Source organism: Capsella rubella, unplaced genomic scaffold (genome assembly GCF_000375325.1).
Source record: "Capsella rubella cultivar Monte Gargano unplaced genomic scaffold, Caprub1_0 scaffold_3, whole genome shotgun sequence".
Taxonomy (NCBI): domain Eukaryota; kingdom Viridiplantae; phylum Streptophyta; class Magnoliopsida; order Brassicales; family Brassicaceae; genus Capsella; species Capsella rubella.
Genome location: NW_006238921.1, coordinates 6,483,217 through 6,503,314, shown reverse-complemented (window position 1 = coordinate 6,503,314; position 20,098 = coordinate 6,483,217). Strand labels below are relative to the sequence as shown.

Here is a 20,098-nt window from a genome sequence, read left to right as displayed (position 1 = left end):
TCTCTCTCTCTCTGAAGAGAAAGGAAAGAGTTCAAAGGTTTTTGAGTGACAAGACGAAGAAGTCTCTTTGTGTTTTGTTGTTGGGGTTGGGTCCTCAAAGTACACTACATACAAACACTAAAGCTTTTTTTTTTCTTTTTGTCTTACATGCTCTATCCATTCTTTCTTTCTAAAATTTTGTTTTTTTTGTTTTTTTTTTAATATCAAAAGATATGCAATCATTATCCCAAATCCTAAAGAAAATGGAGGACAAGTTTTATTTTTGTAGAATATTCTTTTAAGTATAAACTTTGCGGAAAAGTTTGTCCAATAAAAAAAAAAAAACTTTTGAGGAAAACCAAACCAAATTAAACTAATTATATATTTACAAGAAAAATTAGTAAAATGTAGTATGAACCAAAAGGGAGATGGACGGACGTACAAAGAAAGGAATTAGGAACAGAAAAAGATGAGGAGTGGGGTCGGAAGAGCGTGTGTTCTGTGTTCACTGTTCAGTTACGATTGGATTGGATCTGACTCTCATCAGTGAGTGACTCCAATCGATCGAGAGAGAGAGAGAGAGAGAGAGAGAGAGAGAGAGAGAGAGAGAGAGAGAGAGAGAGAGAGAGAGACAGAGGTATGGAGAGAGAGGCAGAGAGAGATCATTATGGGGGAAGGGACAACATATAGGCGTTTATTTTCTTTATATATATGTTAGCTTATATATTCATTTTATTTGTTTATATATCTAGAATTTTTTTCTATCATTAGGACTTATGTTTGTTTATTTATACTTTTTTGAGATATTTCATTACTAAAATTTAGATAAGAGCTGATTATAAGTATTTGATAGATATTAATTGCTGACAGCTATCAACTAAATCAAAAGATTATATATATCTTTAGAGTTAATTGCATGAATTAAAAGATGCCTAACAATAGTAGTTCAATATAAATATTTTACTGTAGTTTCTTTATCATAGAGTATATGTATGTTATAAATTTAGGTTTTAGCTATCACAATAATTAACTATGTAGGATAATTAGTTTTAGAGTTGGTTGAAAAAACATATATTTACCAATTATTAACCTTTCAATTGAAACAACAATATATATTTTTAAAATATTGAAATGACATGTAAAATTTAGTTAGATATCTTATTTTTATCACCTTAATAATACATTTAATATTTTTTAATAGATAAGGATCAAGATGTGATAAAATGAAAGAAACAGAAGGTAATGAGATTAATATATAAGGAAAAATATATTATGTAGACATATAAGTGTTTGTTTGCATATAAAAGTATCTAAATGGAAAATTTCCTTATAAAAAAATTAAAGAAATTTTATATTATAATTAAACTTTTTAAAAATCTTGATTTGCATTCCAATATATTTAAAATGAAGGTTAAATAAATTCCAATTAAGACTTTTCTGGTTGTATTTCTAAAAACACTATGAAGTACAAAAATGTTTCATATGACTCAATAGTTCTTTTTGTTATACCATTTTCTCACTTTCCATACTAAATTTTAAGTTTAAATACATTTATATATTGTTGTCAAATATTATATATGAAACAGATAAATTGTATTTTAAAATATAAAATGTGAACTAGAATATATATATATATATATATTCTAATTCACATTTTATATTATATATATATATATATGGAATATATGTTATGTAGAGGATTTCAAATAAAATTTTAAGACTACTAAAACAATTTATTACTATTATGGATGTTTTTCAAAGTTTAGAGATAGGTATGATAGTTCTAAATTGTTATGCAAACATTACTCTTATATAAAGTTTCGTAATTAAATTGCCAATATATATAGACCAGGTAGTTTTTGAAAAAGGGCAGCTCCTTTTTTCTCGAAGACTTATTGGATTCCAATTGAGTTCAAATAGCAAAACTGACGAAAGCTTTAGAATATTTATAACCTCTCTTTTCATTTTTTGTTTTTTTTTTGGTTGTTTTTTGATGTGGCATTGGAAGTAAGTAATAGTGTAATAGGCTAATAGCATTGGCAACAAAAAGAAAAAACGTTTAAGAATCCATTAATATATATCTCTTCCTTTGAATCATCAGAACAGATCACTTATTAATCTAGATGCTAACTTCAACTATTTAATCTCTTTCTTTGTTTCTAATATATAATTTACTTTTGGATAATTATTCTTTGACAAAGAAGCCCAACTTTTATCAATAAATAAAAAAAAAGTGTTCAGCAACTAATCAATCAAAACATACAAACAAATAGGTTTATGCATTTTTTTGCATGATTTTTTTTTAAAAAAATATGGGATACAAACTTTTAAAAAATCAAGTACACGAATGCAAATTGTTAGAAGGTTACCTAAAGAGTTATATTAAAGTTTTAGTTTTCAAATAGGAAGATTGCACGTGGCAGTTTGAAGCCCTAAGAAAGAAAGAAGAAGAGAGGAAAAAAAAAAAAGCTTTAGCTCTTCTGAGTCTCTCTGTTCAGTATGCCATGACCGACCAATCTTTTATATTCTTTTGACTCTCTCACACACACTATCTCATACGTTTAGGAGTCGCTTTCGCTAAAAAGAGAACTTCTTTTCTTTCTCGTGCTTATCTTGTAAGCTTTTGCATCATTTCATTATTTTTCCCTCTGCATTTTTCCACGTAAAAGAAAAATGAAAAAGAAAATAAATATCACTTCTACACACTGAAAACTAAACATCTTTAAAGTACTATCAGAAGTTAATACGGTTAACGGTTGTTAAGTGTTGATTAGTTTGGTAGTTAGTATATGGAGTATATAATTAATTATGTTGATCTTGCATGCTCAATAAAAAAAAAACAAAAAACCATAGCAGGCTTTTAACCAATCAATCTCGAACACATAATATTCAAATATTGTGTCAGTCTAATCAGTATAAAGTTGTGTTTTTAGTTTATTTTGTATCTTTAAAAAAAAAATCAGATAGTATATAAAACGAATACAAATATCTAAAGTTCATCTAGCAGACAAGGATCAAAGTCTTAACTATACTTAACACCTTAATTAAATTAGCTACGTACACTACTCACCACGAATTCTTTGTACATCTATGTACGTATATGTATGCATGTATGTGTACGCAGGTAAAGCACAAACTTAAGCGTTACGTGCAAAGATGAAACACTGTCCTTGTAAATAAGAAGACCTCCTGTTTTGGTCATCCATTGTTATCCACTCTTTCCATTTATACATGCCGCCTTCTCCCACCTAATTATCCAGCACATCCCAATCCCATGCTCTCTCTTCATTCTCCTTCTCTCTCTCTCTCTCTTTCTAGGCCTGCCATTATCAGGAGGACCACATGACTATAATGGATGGACTCGCTGGCTTCTTCTAAGGTTGCTTTCAACTCTTCTTTCTCATAACCCATGAAGAAGACAACAACATTTATATCATATCACCAATTTGAATTTGGTTCTTCTATAAATATTTTTGTAAGCTGTTTATTAGTTTAGTGAGACTCAATTTTAAAATTTCAATCTTTGGTTAGTCTTTCAATCCTTTTATTTGTTCTTCCTTACAAAAGTGGCCATTGATTTTGCTTTTCCCCCGAGTGCTTTCATTATGTGTTCTATTATCTATCTATTCCCAATGTTGTTGGTTACATATCTCAGTCACTCATTATCATCATTTCTCAAAGTACAAATTTTACTTTGTAATGGGTTGTCATCTTTTTTTTTTTTTTGGTTCATGGGTTGATAATGAATCATTTTCTATATATAGCAAATAGAGTCAATGCTCTTTTAGATTACCTTTCATTTGCACAATTACCTTCCATGGAAATGTGTCTGAATATTATGATGTGTTTTGTCTCCACTTATTTTCATGGGAATACTCAATATTGACTTCTTCTCCCTTCTCATATTCCTTCTATATTTTTTTAGAAAACGAATTTTCAACTTTTTTTGTTTGGACTACAAAAAGATAATAAACACACTCTAAGCAAACTAAACATCACCACCTCAATTTTTTTTTTTGTTTGAAAACTTATAATCACAAATATTTTGCTTCATGGTCAAATCCCAAATAGTCACTTCTCCCACCTCAAAATATATTCGAATAAGTCACAAAACAACATAACATACGAATGGGTCTAAAATAAAGTAGGAAAATCATCCTTTTTAAAAGAAGAAAAAAACCCACATAAAATAATTATTTAAGATTCAGTCTAAATTAAGTTACTATATTGGTTCAAACGATTTTATTTCGAATTTAATTACAATCATCTCTTGTAAATATATATATCCTAATTTTTAAGTTGGTTTATATCAACATTTTTTTTCTTAGAATCGAACAAATGACCGCGACAAGCTTAATGGAGAGTGATGTAGAGCTTCTTTGAGGTTTAGGGATAGCGAAAAGATAGATATAGCCTGTGTTCCTACTTTCACGCTTATGTTAAGGAGATTTGACAACACCACATTTCATATTATAGTTTTTCTATATATAAATCAATGAACGCATAACTAAATCATCTAGAGGCATCATCACCAGCTTGATATCAAAATAGTATGAGGCCAATTAATTAAAAATGAATGCCTAAATTTCATAAGAAAAATATCTTGAATTGTATCCAACTATCAAAGTGTAATTAGTATATATATATACGGACGTTGTTATCTTCAGTTATTTCTAAAGAATAAAATATGTATAGACATATATATATATATATATATATATATCTTTATTAAAAAATTATAGTTTCAATCCTAGACAAATAACTGAAGTTTAATCTTAAATTTACGGGGTTTACTTAGAAATTGATGTTCTTTACCCCCCTGACGATGTAACATCATGCTATCCTTTTATTTCAATCATTTCAAACCTTTATAAATGGCTTCGATCACACACAAATAGTGTCCAATTTGCTTACTTTATTTTTGTTTCATGCTTCACCTCTAAATATGGTTAACGATGTAATAGGTTGTTCTTTTTGTTAAAAGATGATGTAATCGGTTGTGTATGTAAACATACATCTTTATTTATGTACATATATGTGAATTATTCTAAGATGTCATGTCTTGATATGGTGTAAAGTTTAATTAAGATCGATTTTATTTTTGTTAGGGTGCAACTTTTAGATCGAATTAATAATCAATATTTTCAGCATAATGAGAGGTTACATAAAGTATATAGCTAGAGACCATATGTTCTTCTATACATATGTATATCCAATATTGTATTATGATATCTACTTTCTCCCGAATATAATTTATTATATACATGGTTAGAAGATTAGTTTTTTTTCTATACCATGGCAAAAACTATTATAAAGTTTTAAAAAAAAGAAAAATTGAAACGAATAATTCAGGTAACAACATCGAAACCAAATAATTATCGGAAAACACATATATACTAAAATCCATAGACAAAAAAAAAATCCATAGACAAACCTTGACACTACAAGAAAACATCGTTATATCCTACTAAATTTCCTACCAAAATTTTGGTAAAAACAATTTCCTACAAAATAATTACGATTATCCTACAAAAAATAATTATCGAAGGAAATTGGTAGGAAATTTTCTACGAAACTTAGCCGTGAGAAACTTGTAGGAAATTTCTTACGAAAATCTTACAAAACGTAAAATTGTAGGAAATTTCGTAGGAAAATGGAAGAAATTTAGTGAGAAAAGACGCAGTAGGAATTTGGTAGGAAAATTTCATTCCAATTTCCTACAAAAACAATTGTCGAAGTAATTCCGAAAAAATTTGGTAGGAAATTTTATTATATCTTTTTCAATAAAAAAAAAAATTGATAATGGCAAAAGCAGTTTGTTGATTAAATTCAGATCCAACGATTGATATCAAAAGAGAAGTGATCCACTTCTTCTTGTTTCAACCAATCAGAAAAGAGATACTCTTTTAACCACAAAACAAAGTGGAAGAAGCAGAATCACAAACGTAAATTCACATAATCACATAGTCATCTTCTTCTTCCTCTTTACATCTCCATCACCAGATTTTTGTTCGAAGGTGTTAAGTTAAATGGACTCAGCATCACGTGAGATTTGGATAAGAAGTTAATCCCATGTTATTTTCTCTGTTTTTCTTCTTCGATTAATAAGTTTCTCGGTGACGAAGATGAGCTCGTGTTCGGCGTTGTGAGATCTTGAGGTTTTGGGACACAAGGTGCTTGATTCGTTGTCTTGTTTTACTACAGAAGGTATCACCTTTCTTATGATCCTCGTTAGACTTGACTTATTGTTGATGTAGATCTTATTTATACTACAGATCTGAAGAAAAAACAATCTGGATTCACTAAAAGAGTTCATCACATCTCTTTCCAATATAAGATGGGGGTAGATCCTCGATGGAGGTGGAGAGAGAGATGCACGAGAGAAATCTGAAGGGAAAAAGGGAGAGATGACGGTGGAACTTCATCAATGGGGAGAGATTAAACAAAAATCTCAGCAAACTGGTGGCGCGTGGAAAAGGGAGCGGTGGATCTGGGGAGAGAAGAAAGTAATTTGATTTTCAATTTTTGTTTTGTAAATTAAATAATTAACTTGTAATTTATATTTTATTTATTTTTGAAAAATAATTTGATTTTATATATAATTCAAATTACTAAATTTGTAATTTATAAATCTTTAATATAATTTTCATAATAATAAAATTATTGAATAAATAATTAATTATTATTTTATTTGATTAGTAGGAAATTGATAAGATTATTTTGTAGGAAAAGTGCAAGAAATATTTGGTAGGAAATTAGAAGGAACACGTTTCCTACGACTTATTTGTAGGAAAATGGTCGAAAAATGCCCTTCTCCGTTCCTACGAATTTACCTACGAAATTTCCTATAACGAGTTTTAGTAGAAATTTGGTAGGAAATTTCCTACCAAAATCTTACCATTTATGATTTCGTACGGGCGATATCCTACCAATAATTTTGTAGGAAAATGGTAAGAAACGACTGTTTCCTACCAATTTTTGACGCAACTGACCGTAGGAAATTGATCATTTTCTTGTAGTGTGAGAATGATGGATGGATTTACTTTTGGATGATGGGTTTGGTAATTATTAAACGTGTACTAATTGGAGCTTAGTGTTCTTAAAGTTCGATGTCACACAATGTCGAAGTGGGAAAAGACATAACAAAATAGGTTTTGACAATTATAATAGCACAAACACATGTACATAAAGACACACTTGTATCACTGTATAGGGAAATGAATATATCTATGTGCGTACGTGTGTGTGAATATATATATATATATATACAGAGTGATAAGTGTGTGTGCATCATGGGTTGGTTAGGTTGGCTGTACTCTATAAAGTTTTTTGGTATATCATCATGACAAGAAACTGGGGACCCTTAAACTCTATGATGTGATAAAAATATCTTCTGTCAATATAACATTTTCCAAAACTTGTAAAAAGATTAACATAATCTTTGTTGTTAATCTACCAACGTTTCTTTACTTTAGTTATATGACATATATAGTCTTCTCTTTTTGGTGTGGTTATGTCATGATCATGTCCAATTCAACAATATGTGAAATAGAAAATGTGACAAAAGGTAATTAAACCGTGGACATAATTAAGGGTTTAACGATTTACAGAAGGATAATCTATTTATTGTCTTCTCAAAAGGACAATTAAAGTGTGTTTTTTTAAAAAGGATAATGAGATTGATGAAAAAACTAACATGCATGGTCGAAGCTAGCTCATAAAGAACCGATTCAAAAAACCATACAAATGCAAACTCAAGATAAAATACATAAAGAAAAAGGGCGAATATACCTGACTATTTGGAACCATAAATGACATAAAGATAAGTTCATACGACTTTTGTGGCTCATCAGAGGCCATCATGCATCGTCCTCTCTATATGCAATTTTAGTGCTTTATAGTACAAAACCTTCCACTTCCCTTTGTCCAAAGTTTCCCATATCAGTTTTATCAACACACATTTTAAAAAATTTATCTGGATTTTAGGATATATCTATCCTTATCCAAACAATTTTATTTTCGTAATTCATGTTTCTTCGACAAAGATAATGAAATCTTTTAGCATTTTTTTTCATTTCTTTTTCCTTAACGTTACAAATTTGCTCAACAATGTAGGCTTGATTTTCTGCTTATGAGCTAGGTAATAATTATAAGTCCATTAAGCCCAGTATAGGCTTTAATGGGCCTTTTTATTTTATAGACTAAACAAGAAACATACAGGCGTGGTCTCAAAGAACGTTGATACACGCGCCGCCGGTTGCCGCCAATCAGTTTCCCGCCAAATTAGACAACCATAAATCTCTCTAGTCGCTTTCGCTTCCAGTTCCTCTGGAAACTTACAAAAGAGGAGCATTTGCTGATTTGCACCAGAGTTGAAGAACGTAGGCGAAGGGTTTTTTTTTTATATAACTTTCTCTATCTTCCAATGGAGGGCAGTATCGAGGAGCAGAACAAGCTTCCGGAGCTGAAACTGGGTAATGCACAACCCTAGTTTTGTTTTTGTCCATTTTCGTATTCGATTTTTCCAATTTGGGTTAATGAGTTTTGAAAAAGTTCTGATATTGGTTGTGAAATTTATGATTTTGTGGCAGATGCAAAGCAGGCTCAAGGGTTTCTCTCGTTCTACAAAACCCTACCAAATGTAAGGAAGTCTCTCATTTTATATATTTTCTTACTATTTCTGGGAATTATAGAGAGATTGTAACGAGCCCACAATTGCAATTAATTAACTCGAAAATGAGATGCCTTAAAAACTAGGGTTTAGAGCAAGAGTAGACATTATGTTCATTGGGAAGCGAGTTAGGAAGAAAAAGCTGGATTCTTTATCAATTTCTCCATCTATGCTTATGTGGGATTTTATTTTTCTTTCCTTCAGGACTCGAGAGCTGTTAGATTCTTTGATCGCAAGGTGAGTTGTTTATAACAGTATACATGATTCTTTAGTTTCTGTTCTGAAGAAGCTTGTTTTGTCATTTGATTTATGGAATATTCTTAAATGCGTTTGCAGGATTATTATACAGCTCATGGTGAAAATTCAGTTTTCATCGCAAAGACTTATTATCATACAACCACTGCTTTACGTCAGCTTAGGAGCGGATCAAATGCTCTTTCAAGCGTAAGCATCAGTAGGAACATGTTTGAAACGATTGCTCGGGATCTTCTTCTGGAGCGAAATGATCATACCGTTGAGCTTTATGAGGGAAGTGGATCGAATTGGAGACTTGTGAAAACAGGTTCTCCTGGAAACATCGGCAGCTTTGAAGATGTTTTGTTTGCAAACAATGAAATGCAGGACACACCAGTTGTTGTCTCCATATTTCCAAATTTTCAAGAGGGCAGATGTGTTATCGGAATGGCCTATGTTGATCTGACTAAGCGAGTTCTTGGACTAGCTGAATTTCTTGATGATAGTCGTTTCACCAATCTGGAGTCTTCACTGATTGCTCTAGGCGCAAAAGAATGCATTTTTCCAGCCGAAACCGGAAAGTCTAATGAATGCAAAAGCCTGTATGATTCTCTTGAGAGGTGTGCCGTGATGATAACAGAGAGGAAGAAACACGAGTTCAGAGGTCGAGATTTAGATTCAGATCTTAAGAGATTGGTAAAGGGTAATATTGAACCTGTTAGAGATTTGATATCTGGGTTTGACCTTGCGACTCCTGCTCTAGGTGCATTGCTCTCTTTCTCTGAACTTCTCTCGGATGAGGGTAACTATGGGAACTTCACAATCCGCAGATATGATATCAGTGGATTCATGAGACTTGACTCTGCAGCTATGAGGGCGTTGAATGTGATGGAGAGCAAAACTGATGCTAACAAAAATTTCAGTTTGTTTGGTCTCATGAACAGAACATGTACCGCAGGGATGGGTAAGAGACTGCTTCATATGTGGCTGAAGCAACCACTCGTGGAGTTGGATGAGATTAAGACAAGATTAGATATAGTTCAGTGCTTTGTTGAAGAAGCTGGGTTAAGGCAAGATCTTAGACAGCATCTGAAGCGAATCTCAGATATTGAGAGGCTTGTGCGCAGTCTCGAAAGAAAAAGAGGTGGGTTGCAGCACATTATTAAACTCTATCAGGTACTTTCTACACTTCAGTCTGATTCTCTTGATGTTAAAAAATGCTCTTTTATTTTCCTAAATGTATTTTATGCATCTCTGAATTTATAGGCATGGTATTAAGTTTCTTTGAATTTCATTATAAATTAAGCCTTCATCTTTTCTCTGCAGTCAACTATAAGGCTTCCCTTCATCAAAACAGCTCTGCAACAGTACAGCGGAGAATTCTCATCACTCATCAGTGAGAGATACTTGAAAAAGCTTGAGGCTTTATCAGACCAAGATCACCTTGGCAAGTTCATTGATTTGGTTGAGTACTCTGTAGATCTTGACCAGCTAGAAAATGGAGAATACATGATATCGTCAAGCTATGACACCACATTGGCATCTCTGAAAGATCAGAAAGAATTGCTAGAGCAGCAGATTCATGAATTGCACAAAAAGACGGCAATGGAACTCGATCTGCAGGTTGACAAGGCTCTTAAACTTGACAAAGCACCGCAATTTGGGCATGTCTTCAGGATCACAAAGAAGGAAGAGCCAAAGATCAGGAAGAAGCTGACGACACAGTTTATTGTGCTGGAAACTCGCAAAGATGGAGTGAAGTTCACAAACACAAAGCTTAAGAAACTGGGGGACCAGTACCAAAGTGTTGTGGATGATTATAGGAACTGTCAAAAGGAACTTGTTGATCGTGTAGTTCAGACTGTTACCAGTTTCTCTGAGGTATGTTTAGGTATTCATATAAAATTTGCACTGTTGCAGAATTGGTTATTTAAAATCCAAGTAAACTACATATGGGATTTATATATGTATTTTGTTTGGTTTTAGGTGTTTGAGGACTTAGCTGGGTTACTCTCTGAAATGGATGTTTTGTTAAGCTTCGCTGATTTGGCTGCCAGTTGCCCTACTCCATACTGTAGGCCAGAAATCACCTCTTCGGTTAGTACAATCTTGAGTTGATTATTTATTTAATTCCGAAAATTAATAGTTTTTTCTTTCCATGTTTGTAACATTATGTTAAGGGCACGCTTGCTAAATTGTAGGATGCTGGAGATATTGTACTAGAAGGAAGCAGACATCCATGTGTAGAAGCTCAAGATTGGGTGAATTTTATACCAAATGATTGTAGACTCGTAAGTATTATAATGGTAAAATAAACAAGTGGCTTTGTTTTTCTTTGTTTCCCTTCTGAATTGAAGCAATTCCTTGTTTGCCCTCTATTGTTCTTTGAAATCAGATGAGAGGGAAGAGTTGGTTTCAAATAGTAACAGGGCCTAACATGGGAGGGAAGTCCACTTTCATTCGCCAGGTATGATGATTTACTGTAGTGTTCGGTTTTGTTTCATATGCGCATGATTAAAATGGGGTTCCTGTCATTATAAATCCCAGGTTGGTGTGATTGTGCTGATGGCTCAAGTTGGTTCCTTTGTTCCTTGTGATAAAGCATCAATTTCCATTAGAGACTGCATCTTTGCCCGTGTAGGAGCAGGCGATTGTCAAGTGAGTTTAGGTTTATCCCTCGATGTACAAAATTGATGATTTTCTGAATACCCTTAATTCCAACTTTTTTTCGTTTGGTGTTTTAGCTGCGTGGAGTATCTACTTTTATGCAAGAAATGCTTGAAACCGCATCGATATTGAAGGGCGCTACTGATAAGTCACTGATAATTATCGATGAACTTGGTCGTGGAACATCAACCTATGATGGTTTTGGTTAGTTTCCCTGCAATTTCTCTTCGTTCATTTTGATGTTTTAGTAAGTGTGCTTTTTTCATCACTTAAAAACGTTAATGTTCTTTTTTTTGGGTGAATATATCAGGTTTAGCTTGGGCTATATGTGAGCATCTGGTTCAAGTAAAGAAAGCACCAACTCTGTTTGCTACTCACTTCCATGAGCTTACTGCCTTAGCTCAAGCAAACTCTGAGGTAGCTGGTAACACCGTTGGTGTGGCAAACTTCCATGTCAGCGCTCACATTGACACTGAAAGCCGCAAACTTACCATGCTTTACAAGGTTGGTTTAATATATAAAAAATTACATCATTGCAGTAAAAAGTGTCTCTGTTTAATCTGAATTGCTTGTTTGATTTTCTTACAAGGATGAAATTAATTTTGTGTGGTGTTGTTTTTTGTGTGGTTAGGTTGAACCAGGGGCCTGTGACCAGAGCTTTGGGATTCATGTAGCAGAATTTGCCAACTTCCCTGAAAGCGTAGTGGCCCTCGCAAGAGAGAAAGCTGCAGAACTGGAAGATTTCTCTCCGTCTTCCATGATAATCAACAATGAGGTCTTGATTCGTTATCCCCTTTGTTTATGGTTGATGATGGGATCATTCACCCATTCCGTAGTTTGTGCTCTGTTATTATAAATATGCATGACAAAGATTAAATTCTTGTGTTGTTGTTTGCAGGAGAGTGGGAAGAGAAAGATCAGGGAAGATGATCCAGAGGAAGTATCGAGAGGGGCAGCTCGGGCACACAAGTTTCTGAAAGAATTTGCAGCGATGCCACTTGATAAAATGGAGCTTAAAGATTCACTTCAACGTGTTCGTGAGATGAAAGATGAGCTAGAGAAAGATGCTGCAGACTGCCACTGGCTCAGGCGGTTCCTGTGAAGAATCCTTGACGTTTTTTTTGGTTTTAGTTTTGTAAATAGCAAATCGGTTCTTGTAGTTGTGGTCATCGCTTGAAAGTGGGAATGAAACTGATAGAGGGCAAACACGTTATCCCATAATTTTTGTGAGTAACACATCGTTCCATTAACTCATCAGTTTGTTATGTGACACAATGTTTGCAACAAAATGATGAAATAACATTTAAGCAAATACATAACTGATTGCTCTAGGAAGATGCTTTGTAATATCTTTTTTGTTTAATCATGAAATTTTACGAGCTGAGACAAAGTTGTACTAAAGCTTTTTTCGTCCCCATTTCCACCAATGAGAATTCGCATCCTTGTCATTCATTTTTTCCGTAAAATCAGTGAGATTCATCATTCATTAAGGAGAAACTGTCTATGAAGGAGGTACTTTTGTTTTCGTCAGACGTGTTTCCCACTCTGAGAGTAATTTGGAGAGTACAATGAGAAAAGTGATCAAAAGGAGAGTGCTAAGACTCTTACAACCCCAAATGCAAAGAAATATTGAACAATAAAGAGACAACTTGATTAGTAGCCTACGACTAAAATAATATTCTCGAGGTATCAAAAGTCAAGTTACAAATACAGTTGCTACGAGGCATTGGAAGATGCTTCCTAAAATCTTCTTGATCTTGAATTCATACGAGCTGATAGAAAATTGTACAAAAGCTTCTTTCGTCCATATTTCCACCATGTAGGCATCCTGACGAGCTTCTTTTTCACCTGATTTTCTGTAAAACCAAAGAAATGTTATTAGGAGAAAGTGCAATGAAGAAAGATGCAGTTTCTTTAGGGAAGGATCACTCACTATTGTTTTCAATCAGACATGCTTCCCATTCCGAGAGTAATTTCGAGTAGCTGATAGCAAGCGATGGCCAGAACTTCATCTGAATATTCAGTACATCAAGAACAGCTTGCAGGCCAGCTCTTGATGGTATGGTAGCAATGGGCAAGTCGTTCTCCAGATTTTCACCCAGAAGCACCTTAATAGATTGAGCAGAATTTTGAGTCTCCATAACTATATGCAGATTTGAAGGAATAAGGATATCTTGTTCAAAGCAGAGACTAACCTTGATAACTGCTGTAGCAGAGGAAGATATGGAGCGGAGATTGTAGCTGCAAATGAAAACAAGGAGACTATTGAACAGGGGCCCCTTAAAAATAAGATGCTATTCAAAATCTGCAATACGCCTACCCGCCCTCGAGAATGACTAGCATTTTCCCACCGCACAGATCACCTAACATCTGTGTCATTCGAGAATAGCCAGCAGGAGTCACCTGATAAAAAGAGTTAAACAGAACATACTCTGTTGAAATTTGAAAAACAATACACTGATTCCTGAAATTGTAAATTACAGCTCTAGAATATCAAGCTTACATCACAGCATCCTAGTGGGTCTCCTCTAGCCGCATCAAATCCTGCTGATATGATCACAAAATCCGGAGAAAATGCAGAAGCTGCACCAGAAGGTTCCAGTTAAAATTTGACCAAAAGCATCCACAAGTGAGTCAAAACGTTACGCATCCAGATAAAAGTTGAACAAACTCAAAAGAGAGAAAAAAAGTTTCGTACCTATGGGAAGAACCACATGCTGAAACGCAAAAATATAGTCTTTATCACCAACTCCACCACAACTCCATGGAACATTCACACAATAACCTTCCCCACCATTTGTACCAACCTGCACCCCATTATTGATATTAGCAACTATTGCTCTGCTGCACAGAGAAAATTCAAACAGATTTCGGAAACAGTAGAAAAATAATCCCAAAATCTCAGAATACGTATACACCAACAACTAAATCTACTAATGAATGCTGGATGAGAAAATGCAAAACAGAAGAGCATAGTTACCTCATCAGCAGCTCCAGTACCAGGATAGAAGTTTCCTCCCTCATGTCTATGCAAGGATATGTACAATACCTATACAATGGTTCCCAATGATAAGTAAAAACAAGGTACTGCATCCAACACTCCAAAATCGATGTGCAGACATGCATAGAATTAGGCAGCTTACGCTTTTGTTTTGTTCGAATATCTCTTGGGTTCCATTTCCATGATGGACATCCTGCAACGGAAGATATAACTTTGATATGAGCAAAACCACACAATGCTGGGTACAACAAATTAAAGAAGTTTGAAGATCTACACAATCACCCAGTACTGAGTTATCAGTAACATTACCCAGTCCACAATCAGCACCTTTTTTGCCCCTGCTGCTTGTGCTACTAATGCAGCAACGGCTGCATTATTGTGAAGGCAAAACCCCATAGCATGCCTGATGCCAGCATGATGACCAGGAGGTCTAACCTGATTCAGTCAGAGGTTTGTTTTTGAAACTAATATGGTGTAATTTCAATTCAAATTAATTGTGTAGCTGCATCTTTATTTTAAATATTATAGTGACTTAGACATACCAAAGCGAAACCATTTTTGACACGGCCAGTGAAAATTTCTGTAGCTAGGTCAGCACACAAACCTGCTGCAAGTCTAGCAGCACGTGCTGAATACTCATTAGCATATGTGTCAGAGGTGAAGTAGCTGCCAGATAGTAGTAAAAGAACGGGATTGAGCAAAAAGAGATAAACGAGAAGCATCTTAGGGAAAGGTAACTAAGATTCAACTTTAAAAAGTCAGGTAAATAAGTAACTATATGCAAGGTGAACACTAAAAAGTAACATATGGTTAATAATTCAAACCTATAGAGAAACTGGCTTGTAGTATCAACAGTATCAACATGCTCCGAAGTGTGGACCTTAAAATTGACAAATATAAAGCAGTTATCGAATTGTTGGCAAAAGTTCTGCAACAAAATATTGAAAATATCTTTAAGATAGTTAAGTAGCAGCTTACCATTTGGAGTTCTTGTTTCGTGATTTCCCTTGCATTAATAGGCAAGCATCTTCCAGGAAAAACACCTGCAAATTTTTCAAATGTGATAAAAGTACCAATATTATTCCCAACAGTATGATATCATAAAATGAAACATAATAATATTCTCATGACAGTAAAAGCAACATACCAGCTGTGGCAAGACTAGCAGCTATAGCTCGAAGACGATCAGGTCTCTCTGGATGTGGATGTGCCTTCACTTCAAACTTTTTAAGCATGCCGTCAGCACGTATTAAAATAGAAACACTTGCACAAAGAAAGTCTATGGAGATAATAACGTAGAGATGTCAACAGATACAAGTGGAGGTTTCTCAGTAAAACATAACACAAAACAGTAACAAGATCATACTTCTGAGTGTAGCAACATTCTTTCGTCGAACCCAACAGCTGTCGAGCTGGTTTCAGATGAGTTTCCTAAGATCAAGATAAAAGAGAAGTAGACATGCTTAACGTTACTTTAAAACTGAAAAAGCAATATGTCCAGGACAATTTCAGAAGATGAAAAGCTATTAATTCCTACCTCCGTATTTCTCTTCGACTTCAATGAGACCAGTATCTTTAACCAATGGAGATGCAAAAGATCCAAGCCTCAGGATACCTGATTCCTTGTGTTCACCACAAATCTACAACAAAGAATCAACTTTACTGATGCATAACCAATGCACACACGTTCGTGATAACAAAAAGTAGCAGTAGAGCAAGGAAAGTAAATGAAAACGTACAAAACAATGGACCATATCACCAGGGTTCGACATAGTGCAATTGACACAACACCAGTTTATAAATTCCATAGGCGTCTGCACAGGTTCCCAATCACTATCATCCTCCTCATCATCATCACCATTCAGTAATGTCTCTGCACCGTAAATATCTTGAAATGTCATTTCCCTTGAAACCCTAGCTCTTTTCTGCACAAGACACAGCAATGACCGATGTCACCAAGAGCAGAAGAACCCAAAAACCGTGGCAATGCATTAAGAGGAAACCCATGGTTTTTTTAGCGTACGGCTGAAACTCCAGGAGCAGCAGCATTTATGTCTCCATTGCTAAACTCATCACCCGAACAAGGAACCGCAACATCACCACCGTTCACATGTCTTCTTCTCTTGGAACCCTCACAGGAACTCTCGAGAGTTTCTACAACCATTATTACCTCAGCAGTAGTCACTGAAACTACTAACCAGCTCGAAAAGCAAAAAATCTCCACTGTGCCAAAATAGAAATAAAGAAAAAAAACCCAATTGGAGAAATTTAAAAATCAAAAAGCTTCTTTCAAAATTTCATATACGACGAGCTAAATCAAAACGGAAAGCAAATGAAAGGAACTCTACACACGGCTAAAACAAACAACTTAACTGAAGAACCTCACTTATTCTTATGTATTTCGTAATCCCACCACCGATCCAAAACTCAGAATTACCTTTTCCTCTAATGGAAACAAAACCGAATAAAAATTCCAACGACGGAAGCAAAATATCATACCTGAAGAAACTTCCGGCGAAACGATGAACGGAGAAAGCTGCGTCCGTCGCCTATTTAGAGGAGCGTGACTCTACGATAAACAGAACGGAGTAGAGACTAGAGAGAGACGACGACGATGTTCAGACGTGAAAGTTTAAGAGATTAATTGGGCCAAAGATCTCTTTATGTCCGAAACGATGAATACTCAATAAGACTATAAGCCCATTAACACATGGGAGACTTGGCGACCAAAAAAAAAAAAAAAAACACATGGGAGACTTGCTTTTCTTTTGTTTCCTTTCTCTAGTTCTTAATTGTAAAATGAATGCAATTTCTTTCTAATATGATACAATTTTGTGTGCATATGTTAATAATATACAATCGCCATAGCACTCAAAAGCATCCTCTTTGTCTTTGTCTCGCTAAAAAAGTAGATACATGCATTAATATAAATTCTGAAACCATGGGAGAGAGATAGTAATATTGTTGCGTGTTATATATAGTTCAGAGGTAGAATATTGAGTAAAAGATATGTATGTGTATAATGTAACGACGACAACAACACACCCACATAGAACGCGAAAGGTAAAAGATGTAAATATGTGAGCTCTCTCCGTTTTATACCTCTATCATCATCTAATAATATATACATGATGATAACATATATATATATATATATATATATACGTCTACAAATGTGTGTATAGATATGAGATCACTTGTGGGAACAAAGAAGCATAGTAATACATTTCCCAATAATATAGAACCTTCCTTTCCTCTTTTTCAGAAACTCTCCAACTCCTTTTGGTGAAGAACTAGGCTTGTTCTTCTTCTCCCAATTCTTCACTGCCTCATCATCTTTTGACTTCTCCATCATTGTTTTAATATATGTGTGTATTATAAGTTGATAATTGTGTGATATATGTGTAATAGAAGTGTGAAGGCTCATCATTTATATACATATATTGGAGCTCGGAGCTAGTGAGAGAGAAAGAGATAAGGAGAGAGTATTCCCCACCACTGATTCGGGACCCTTCAACGAAAGAACCCAAAAACAAAGGCCACTTGTGAAGTGTGACCGACTAGCTTCCCATTATGGTTGAAAATATTTGATGTATTGTTTTCTTGTCTCCTTTCAGTTCAAAGATTCATCATCGGTACATATTAATGATTTCCAGTTCGATTATTGGATTTATGCATTTTACAACATATAAGGTTTTGCGGACCGTCCATATTTGATCTTAATTTCTTTGTTTTAAAATAGGACATGCAATCTTACATTAATGTAGTTAACATGCTACATAAACTTACATATTCTGATATTCATACGACGATCGGAGAACGAATGAATCTTATCATAATTCTTCTCCCATATTAGCATTTGTACGTACGTACGGTTTTAAAACAAGAACGTAGACTACCATTAGGTTTAAAAGAAAGAAAAAACCGTACACACTCCTACTGACTCGAGCCATATAATGATATTTTGCATTTAAGTCTCTAGTCATCTAATAATTGAAATCCATCACGTATGAAGGTCTAGTCATGTGTCTTCCTTACAATATGGACAGCTCATTTCGAGTAAATCGTCGTCAGAGACCTCAAAACATTAGTATGTTCATAATCATGATAACCTTTTGTTTTTTTTTTGTACAACCACACATATATGATATATACTTACTGAAGTGAGGTGTGAAAATATGTAAAAATGAAGAAGACTAACGTAGATTTTTCTTTGTCTACAAATTAAGAATATCATACAAGCTAGTTTGTATTATTTACTTTTCTTCCCACGAATATTATTGGTTTCTGATGAGTGTGTTCTTTTTTGGGGGGTGCTGTGCTTGGAATTTGTGGCTATAAGACATTGACATACATTACACATGATCGTTTGGTGGACAATCCGACACACGTATTCTTCTCTTTCAAATAGAAGTGTTATTTGAAGCTACTCTTTCAAATTTTGTTTCTTACTATTTTGGCGGTGCAAGTTTTGCTTATTCTTTTTTTCTTTGTAGCAAACAACTTTGATCTCTCTATGCTTTTTGGTTTGACTAGAGACTTAAACTGTTTGTCTGTTTCTGTAAACATATTTGTTATATGAATTATATAATGACGAAAACTGTTACAACGACCACCACTTCGTCTAGACACACATGCATATATAAATTATGTTTTTGTTTATTTTTTAAATTTATGTGAAACATTTCTGATTCGATCTTTTATTTAAGACTTGAGTGATTCTTCTATTGAAACGTGTATTCATCGAGTTCACAGTCACACTTTGATATTAAAAGAAAAAGAGAGGAAAAGAAATAGTACTTTGACAATGATCATCAATCTTTCAGATAAGACGACAAAAACAGAATAATTCTGCGGAATTAGGAGATTTACAAAATTGCAGAGCCTCACAAACTTCTAAAAATAGATATCAGTTCGGACCAAACAAAAGTGTCGTTTTCTGATTGTGTAATCTACGTCTTTGTACGTACAATCAGATTGTCACAAAGCTTAGGAGAGTTTACGTTCACCAATAATGATTCTTTAGCACCAAATAGAAGATATCTAATATTATTGTTTCAATCAATGCTTCAAACTTTTTATGTTAACAAAATCTTAAGTATTGAAGAAGGATAATTTACGTTTTCTCTTTTATGAATTCAGATTCTGAAATTTGTAAACTATGTAAAACAAAAACTTGAAAATTCAAGTATACTATCTGAACTCTGAAGTAGCAAGAGTCAGTTTTAGTGGTAATATATCATTTTCCATAAAAAGTGGGAAATCACATGGGAGATTTGTATATATATATTTTCAAACGTAAAAGAAAGTGAAAGGTCGAATCCATCACGTCGATCTTCGTTATAATTGAGAGAAGTAATCAAACTTAATGACGATCTTCACGAAAGGGGCAATGGGGAGGGGATGCACCATGCACGTGAAGTTCACGGAGACAAGACATCTCTTGCCTGTTGGCTGTTACAACCTTTTATTTCTTTTTTTTTACAAAAACACTCTGATATACAAAACCTTAAATCTTCCCATCTCCACGAAACAGTTATATATGT

The 20,098-nt window shown here is 34.1% G+C and overlaps 3 protein-coding genes across 4 annotated transcripts; 1 reads left to right on the top strand and 2 right to left on the bottom strand.

Moving 5' to 3' along the window:
- Positions 1-8,304: 8,304 nt before the first annotated feature.
- LOC17891110 (DNA mismatch repair protein MSH2) lies at positions 8,305-12,801 on the top strand. The gene is made up of 13 exons (XM_006296861.2): positions 8,305-8,453; positions 8,571-8,620; positions 8,855-8,887; positions 8,987-10,060; positions 10,211-10,765; positions 10,871-10,981; positions 11,086-11,175; positions 11,280-11,351; positions 11,432-11,542; positions 11,629-11,755; positions 11,862-12,055; positions 12,183-12,326; positions 12,450-12,801. Exons 1-13 carry the CDS (start codon positions 8,405-8,407, stop codon positions 12,651-12,653), a joined length of 2,814 nt encoding a protein of 937 aa, XP_006296923.1. The 5' UTR covers positions 8,305-8,404; the 3' UTR covers positions 12,654-12,801.
- A 250-nt stretch (positions 12,802-13,051) lies between these two features.
- On the bottom strand, positions 13,052-17,159 carry LOC17893552 (histone deacetylase 15). 2 transcript variants are annotated; one of them, XM_023785879.1, is made up of 18 exons: positions 17,052-17,159; positions 16,576-16,775; positions 16,292-16,477; positions 16,090-16,192; positions 15,919-15,983; positions 15,700-15,775; positions 15,531-15,595; positions 15,377-15,432; positions 15,095-15,218; positions 14,862-14,987; positions 14,695-14,745; positions 14,532-14,600; positions 14,250-14,358; positions 14,055-14,134; positions 13,872-13,954; positions 13,747-13,792; positions 13,481-13,659; positions 13,052-13,407 (listed from the first exon to the last, which is right to left on the bottom strand). In XM_023785879.1, exons 2-18 carry the CDS (start codon positions 16,714-16,716, stop codon positions 13,248-13,250), a joined length of 1,719 nt encoding a protein of 572 aa, XP_023641647.1. In that variant the 5' UTR covers positions 16,717-16,775; positions 17,052-17,159; the 3' UTR covers positions 13,052-13,247. The 2 variants fall into 2 exon arrangements, with proteins under 2 accessions (XP_023641647.1, XP_023641646.1); XM_023785878.1 differs by having other exon boundaries at positions 13,485-13,659.
- Positions 17,160-17,745: 586 nt separating this feature from the next.
- LOC111831439 lies at positions 17,746-17,904 on the bottom strand. Its single transcript, XM_023785558.1, has one exon. The coding sequence runs from the start codon at positions 17,902-17,904 to the stop codon at positions 17,746-17,748; it is 159 nt and encodes a 52-aa protein (XP_023641326.1).
- Between the last annotated feature and the right edge of the window lie 2,194 nt (positions 17,905-20,098).

What these genes read in the sequence shown, in the direction of transcription:
- LOC17893552 (XM_023785879.1), bottom strand. Translation starts at nt 16,716, where the DNA reads ATGGTTGTAGAAACTCTCGAGAGTTCCTGTGAGGGTTCCAAGAGAAGA. An exon ending in CGAAACAAGAACTCCAAATG is followed by an intron (nt 15,433 to 15,530) that starts GTAAGCTGCTAC and finishes GTCAATTTTAAG; the next exon opens with GTCCACACTTCGGAGCATGT. An exon ending in CTGCTACAGCAGTTATCAAG is followed by an intron (nt 13,660 to 13,746) that starts GTTAGTCTCTGC and finishes CAATCTATTAAG; the next exon opens with GTGCTTCTGGGTGAAAATCT.
- LOC17891110 (XM_006296861.2), top strand. Translation starts at nt 8,405, where the DNA reads ATGGAGGGCAGTATCGAGGAGCAGAACAAGCTTCCGGAGCTGAAACTG. An exon ending in GCTTCCGGAGCTGAAACTGG is followed by an intron (nt 8,454 to 8,570) that starts GTAATGCACAAC and finishes ATTTTGTGGCAG; the next exon opens with ATGCAAAGCAGGCTCAAGGG. An exon ending in AGTCCACTTTCATTCGCCAG is followed by an intron (nt 11,352 to 11,431) that starts GTATGATGATTT and finishes TATAAATCCCAG; the next exon opens with GTTGGTGTGATTGTGCTGAT.
- LOC111831439 (XM_023785558.1), bottom strand. Translation starts at nt 17,904, where the DNA reads ATGGAGAAGTCAAAAGATGATGAGGCAGTGAAGAATTGGGAGAAGAAG.